Here is a 6,703-nt window from a genome sequence, read left to right as displayed (position 1 = left end):
GAACATGCTGATTTCTCAAAAACCAAAATTTCTCATGCAAAAGGGTCAGTTTTGATTAATTTCTTGACTTGACTTTTTTTGAAAATGTTCAGAATGTTTCATTTTGGCATTTTTTGAAATGAAAAGTTCTGATTCCTAAACAACTTTTCATTTCAAAATTTCAGCTAGCGATAGTTAAAGAAATTAAGAGTCAAAACTGAAATAAAACACTTTGAAATGATCAAAATGAAACATTTTGATTGACCCAAACTGATTTTTTTTTTCAAATTTTCAGTTCAGGAAATTTTTGAGATTTTGACTTCTCATCCCGAGTCAGGATGGGGAAAAAATTTTAAATATTGAAATACTTTTATGGAATGAGGAAAACATTTTGTTCCCATTTCCAGTAACCATGGCCAGAGGGGCAGGAGTTCACCCCTTGCTCCTAGAGAGGAAGGCAGAAAAATAAACAGCGGAGGGGGTAGGGAGGATGACAGGAGTATTTCATTTCTAGGCAAAGCACTTTGTTGGTGCTTCATAAATATTACAGGAGTTGGGTGGGTGAGGTTGCGGGGCCTGCAATGTGCAGGAGGTCAGACTAGATGATCCTTTTGGCCTTAAAGTCTATGAGTCTACACACACTGGGAATTGACAGTCTGCTTAGGACACTATACTGGATGCGGTTGTTCCCTGACTTCAAACTTTTCCAGGTAGCACATCAGGAGATGGACAGAGGGGGAGAGTTGTGCTATGATCCTTAAGATCTTGACATGCCTCTAACTGTGCTCAGAGGAGGTGTGTTGGATTCTTTATGTGCCCACGGCCCTCAATCAGATCACAGCCCCTTTGTGGCAAACACACGGTAAAAGACAGACCAGGCCCCGATGAACTCGGTCTGAGGTCCTGACCCTGGCCACGCAATGCAGGGTTCTGGTCACACACAGCCGCTTGCAGGGTAAGGGCCCAACTTACCACAAGACACACCCAGAGAAAGTCAAAAGCAATCGAGCAAGCGTAGCAAACAATGTGAGGGAATGAGGTGATGGAACAACAGATAAGGTGACCGAAGGGTGCATAGCCGATGAATGTGCACTGTAGATGGGTCTGAGTCTTCTTACAAGATCAAATAAATTATGAGATGCAAACAAATGCACAAAATACTCTGGGCGATCCCCACTGTCCATTAATGAGCCATTAGCAGTTGTCACCACCAGTGGCTTCGTGACACACAAGTAGGCCTTGAGGAGAAGGAGGCCTGGGGTGGCAGTTGTGAGGGCTAGTTGGGACAGGAACTCTCTGCACCTGGGAAGCATGGGAGAAGTGGACAGACAGGTCGACAAGGTCGGCATCGTCGGCAGAGTGGAGGCAGTAGGCTCAGACAAAAAGAAGCGCAGGTAAGGAGCCGAGCCATGAAAGACATTAACAGTGAGAACAAGACATTTAACCGACTGCAAGGAAGCAGGGTGACGTGGTCATAGCTAGAAGGTCAGAAGACAATCCCAGCCGTGAGACAGGAGGGAGGGGTTTGACCTGGCTGTCGCGGAGGCCTGGAAAGGAGGTTGCAGGATCGAGGCCAGAGATGACGAGGGCTCAGAGAGTTTTTATGGTCCTTGGTGCCTTCAAAATATGTAGCTTTTGGTGCAGGGCTCAATCATCTCCAGGGCAGAGTACTCTCAAAACTCTGGGCCCAGGGCATTCACTCGCACCAACACCCCTGATGGAGGGAGCAAAGGTCACGGATCTCCCCAGTGGCCCCACTGCCAGCACTTCCAAAGCCAGCAGCTACTCCACGGCTTTACGGATGGATGAGCAGCAGAAACGTATTAGCCCTGGCTGTGTTACATCTCTGCCATGAGCAATGCAAATGGATGGGACAATGCTGGCCTGCCCACTGCCCCCTTTGTCCGCCCCCCCCCACCACCACCTGCCTCTACCCCAGCCAGCTCCTTGGACCCATGTCACAGATGCAGTTACCAGCTCAAGGCATCGGTGCCTGTGTCACTCTGGTGGTCCGGCTTGCAGCCCTTTCACTGCCCTTTTCTGCCCTAGAGTGTTGCTGCTGCGCAAGCGCCCCCTTGTGGCCAGGGATGCCTCTGCAGTGTCTTGCCTCTAGCAGCCCCTTATGGGCCCCTTAAGCACCCCAGAGAGTCTTGTACCCAAAGCCGCCGGGTCTCAGCCCTGTGGCTCCTTTGCTTGCCCTCCTGCTCCTTCCTCCCTCTCAACCAGCCACACACCTGCTGCATCCTGCTGCCTCTTATATTAAATCACCTGCATCCGCTCAGGTGAGGCTCCTCTTGTACTCCGGCCTGGCTTAGCCCAGACTCCAGAACCCAGGCAAGCCGCCCGGTTACATGCCCACAGAGGAGGTGGAATCATGTGGGCACCTGTGTGTGGTTTCACAGGTAAGTTTAGGTTTCAGGTTTAGTTGCAGCTCCAAAAAGGCAACTACTCACTCACTGCTGAGAGTGATGCCAACTCTCGAGATGTTTTATCCAGTTTTCGGAATCCAGAGATCGCACGAGATTCTTGGCTTTCATCAAAAATGGTTTTTCGCTCTACTGGCTGAGGAGAAAAGCTTGAAAATATAACTCAAGTGCACTGTAGCAGCTCAGAAACCAGACTGGCAAATAAAAAGAAACGTGTATATATATATATATATATATATATATATATCTCATCATCTCATGATTGGGGGGACCTGACTCATGACTTTAGAATGACTAAGGTGTGGTTGACAATGCTGATCATGCATCCGTTCCCACTGGTGCTGGACAAAACACTTTCAGGGGAACCTTTTTTCCATTGGAAAATGCAGTTTTGTCAAAGTCCAACTATTTTGCGGGAATGTGTCAATTCTGACAACATTTTGGATGCATAAAGAACCAAAATGAACCGTTTTGACTTTCTGGTTTCATTTCGATAATGTTGAAGTGGTTCATATTGATAGAGTCAAAACACAGTGTTTTGAATCTCCTCATTTTGATTTGTTTCGTTTTGACTTTTATATTAAACCATTAATTGTAATGTATTTAAGATTGATGGTTTAATAGTGTGTATTGTTTTGACATTAACTAAACAAAACATTTTAATGGTTCCAAATTTTAAAAAATCTTGGAATTTTTTATTTTGCGGGAAATTTCAGCTTTTCAGTCCAATTTGGAACAAAAACCCGTTTCAAAACGTTGGCACTTCCATGTTTGCTCCAGTTTCCCGGGAACAGCTGTAATTCCTGTTATTCAGCGGGTGTCTCTCCAGAGAGTGGATTGATTTGCTCACCCCACCCCCACCCAAGATGAGGTCTCATTAACTCTCCTGGTCTCTGTTTCTGCAGGCTGGACTCACACCTTGCTAAATTCCGGCACCAGCCACAAGCCTTGGGGGAGCTGAAGGGAATGAAACTGCTGGCTGCCTGCTTCATGGACCTGCTGCTCACCTGTCTGGCCCTGCCCAAAGCCGAATGCCGACTCCACGAGCGATCCATGGAAATCAGGAGTAAGTCCCTGTAACTGCAGCAGCCAGGCCAGCTCCTCAGCTGGTGCAGACTGGCGCAGAGCCACCCCAAATGGCTCTGCTGCCCCCCCACCCCCGTTATCTCTGCCCTCCCCCAGATAATTGGATCCAGCACAGAAGAGCCTAGGAGGTCGGTGACGGTATCAGTGGGTGGCATGGCAGGGTCAGTGTTTAATAGAGAGGCTTCTCCTGTCTCTCTCCCGTGGTAGCCTATGTTCAGAGCCTGGTTTAGTCACAGGGTGGAGAGTCTCCAGAGCGCCCAGGCGTTGAACAGCGTGTAGTGCCGAGGTGCAGGAGCAGCGCTGGGCGCGTATGAAGCCTGCCCGCACTCAGAGCACCTCAAGTCGCTCTGCCTCCTCCCTGTACCTCCCCGTGCACACTGACCGCAGCCGGGCGTGGGCCTGGCATGGCAGGAGCAGGGTCCCCTTGCACACACGCACACACCTGTGTAAGGACTTGTCCCAACCTGACCCCAAACACCTGGAGTTGTTCAAATGCAGCAAAAGTTTTTGAAAAGGCCTCTGGGTTAAGGCTGTCATTGCTAGCCCCTGTGTGCTCGGGCCTGTGTAGCAGCGCCCTCTGCCGGTGAACGTGCAACATTGCGGGTTACTGCCAGGCTAGACGGCTGCAGCGTGAGATGGCTGAGCTTTCTGTCCTTTCATTATCTAGGCTTTGTTCTTCTCCCTCCAGAATCCCCCTCTTGCTCCACATAGCTTCCCCCTCCTGCCTCTGCATTTTCCCTCTCATCTTCTGCAACCCAATCCACCCACACACACACCCAGCCACTCCGCTCTGGCTCAGTCCAGGAGCTGGACTTCAAAACGGTCCTTTCGAGGGACTTCAGACACTCCAAAACAATTCCTTACATCTCTTAACCCCCTTCCTCCCGCCCACCCCGAAGGCCGTTCTCCCCAGCAAGGCCTACAAAGGGCTGACAGACGGAGTTTCCTGGCCCAGCCGCGTTGCAGGTTCCATGAGCCAGGAAAAGTCTAGAGGAACTGTCCAGACAGCAGAACTCAAAAACTTGCAGTTTTTAATCAGCCTGTCCAGCAAATCTCTTCCTACAACGTGTGTCACGGCAGCACCCGGTGGCACCCGACGCGATCAGGCCGCTCTGTGCTAAGCGCCAGGCACACCCCGGCAGTAACAGCCCTTCCTGAAGGAGTTTGCAATATAAACACACCAGACACAGGGGCGGTGACTTTCTCGAGGTGACAGGCAGGGTTAGAACCCAGCTCTCCTGACTCCCCAGCCCACCTGAATTAGCTTGGGCAATGGAGTTGCCTGGTGCTCTGGTGGTGGGGCAGCCTATACACACACCGGGCTGTCGGCAGTCTCAGGATGACGGGGCCCCACGTGCTCATAGCACAAAGCCCATGTTCTAACTGCCGCGAGGACGCACAGGTCGCATGTCAGCAAGTGAGTCACTGCAGAGCCAGAGAACTAAGCACATGGGCCAGATCCTCAGCGGCTGTGAATCAGCGGAGCCCCACTGATTTCAAAGGATCTGCTCCAAGCCGAGAATGTGGCCCTTGGTTCCCGTCACCCCAGCAGGGCCCTGTTTGCGCTGCGTGGCTCAGGGTGCTGCTGTTGGTTTTTAGCGGTGGTTGTGGAAGGGGCTGGACGGCAGTCCCCGGAGAATCGAGTCCTGTGCTTCTCCATAGGCCCAGCACAACGGGAACCAGACAGGGGAAGAGGGATGCACCCCATTCCCAGTGCCCTGAGTCACCCAGTCCCTCCTCTGTATGGCTACCCCCTTCCCTCCTTCATTACTGTGCAAAAGACATTGTCATTTTAAAATAAGCGAAGGCCACGCCACCTGCTCACCACCGGCAATGACAAGGCAGATGCAACCACTGGCAAGTGTATGTTACAGGTCGGGGCCTGAGCCACAGAGGATATGAGCGATCACAGCCTATAGCTTGGGAGCTTTACCTCCAGCTGGACCAGTCCATGGTTTTAGCTCGGGAAGTCCCTCCTTCTCCATCCCAAGCAGGTGGCTGTGACACATGCTCAGGAGAATTAGTCCTCAGCCTCACGTTCTAAAGACTTCCTGGCCTTTGCCTTCTAGACCCTGATATCGACCCTTCCTGGTACACGGGGCGTGGGATCAGACCCGTGGGACGGTTTGGCCGGAGGAGAGCTGTCGTGGAGAGCTCCCGGAAGTCGGGCTATGGACACAGGCAAGCTTGCTTCCCTCTAGAAGAAAGCAGTGAATCCCTTCAAGATGAATGAAATGGCCAAGACAAAGAATGAATTTGAATGATGATAAGAAAAGACCCTTCTCCTCTCTCCCTTCCACATCCCAGCCTCTCTTCTAGGCACATGAAAATGTTTGGTCTCATTTCAATGTACAGTATCTTTGGCTATAAATGATAGAAACCAAAGAGCAGTTGATAACTCCAGTATTTTTGCAGACAATTTCCCTCTCGTCTGTTTTTTCTTTTTCTCTCCCCTGTTCCCCATTTGTCCCCATCTCTGGCTTTTGCTCTCAATCTAACATGATTTGTGCCAGAAAATTGCTGGGGGAAAGAAATACAAATTCCCATGTTAATTATCTTCCTAGAACATGGGCTCTTTTATACAAACCAAAAAAAATAATTAAAAAAATTGAGAAACCGAGCCCGGCACGTGTCTGCTGTGACTTGAAACGTATCAGACTTGTCTCAACTCTCCTGGGCCGTAGGATCTTTAGAACCGAGTGGCATCACTTTCCCCTGAGATTGCGTCTCTCTTCCTGAACAATTTCTCTTCCACACAATAAAGTCTTTTGACGTGATCACCGGGCAGAGGAGCCAGCGTTTTAGTCTGGATTCTGAATCCATCTGAAAGCAGGTGGAATATAACTGGCCCTACTCCCCTGACCCATGTGTCATGCCAGCAGGAGTAATACGCTGGCGAATCAAGATGGCCATTTCAGCAGGCCCCACACAGCTTGCTCTGCACAGTCCAGATGGCAGCCATCTTGCCATGCAATGCCATGCAATGCCATGCAATGCAGCCATCTTGCCAGCAATGCCCCTCTGCTATGTACATCGGCCAAACTGGACAGTCTCTAAGGAAAAGGATAAATGGACACAAATCAGACATTAGGAATGGCAATATACAAAAACCTGTAGGAGAACACTTCAACCTCCCTGGCCACACAATAGCAGACCTTAAGGTGGCCATCCTGCAGCAAAAAAACTTTAGAACCAGACTTCAAAGAGAAACT

The 6,703-nt window shown here is 50.1% G+C and overlaps 1 protein-coding gene across 1 annotated transcript; it reads left to right on the top strand.

Annotated features, from left to right (window-relative positions):
• The first annotated feature begins 258 nt into the window (after positions 1-258).
• LOC123358044 (prolactin-releasing peptide-like) lies at positions 259-6,057 on the top strand. Its single transcript, XM_045000839.1, has 3 exons — positions 259-1,373; positions 3,311-3,471; positions 5,561-6,057. The coding sequence occupies exons 1-3, from the start codon at positions 1,291-1,293 to the stop codon at positions 5,722-5,724; spliced, it is 408 nt and encodes a 135-aa protein (XP_044856774.1). The 5' UTR covers positions 259-1,290; the 3' UTR covers positions 5,725-6,057.
• The last annotated feature ends 646 nt before the right edge of the window (positions 6,058-6,703 follow it).

This window comes from Mauremys mutica, unplaced genomic scaffold (assembly GCF_020497125.1).
Source record: "Mauremys mutica isolate MM-2020 ecotype Southern unplaced genomic scaffold, ASM2049712v1 001336F_np12_obj, whole genome shotgun sequence".
NCBI lineage: Eukaryota > Metazoa > Chordata > Testudines > Geoemydidae > Mauremys > Mauremys mutica.
Note: the sequence above shows the minus strand (reverse complement) of the source record. Positions and strands in the feature narration are given on the sequence as shown.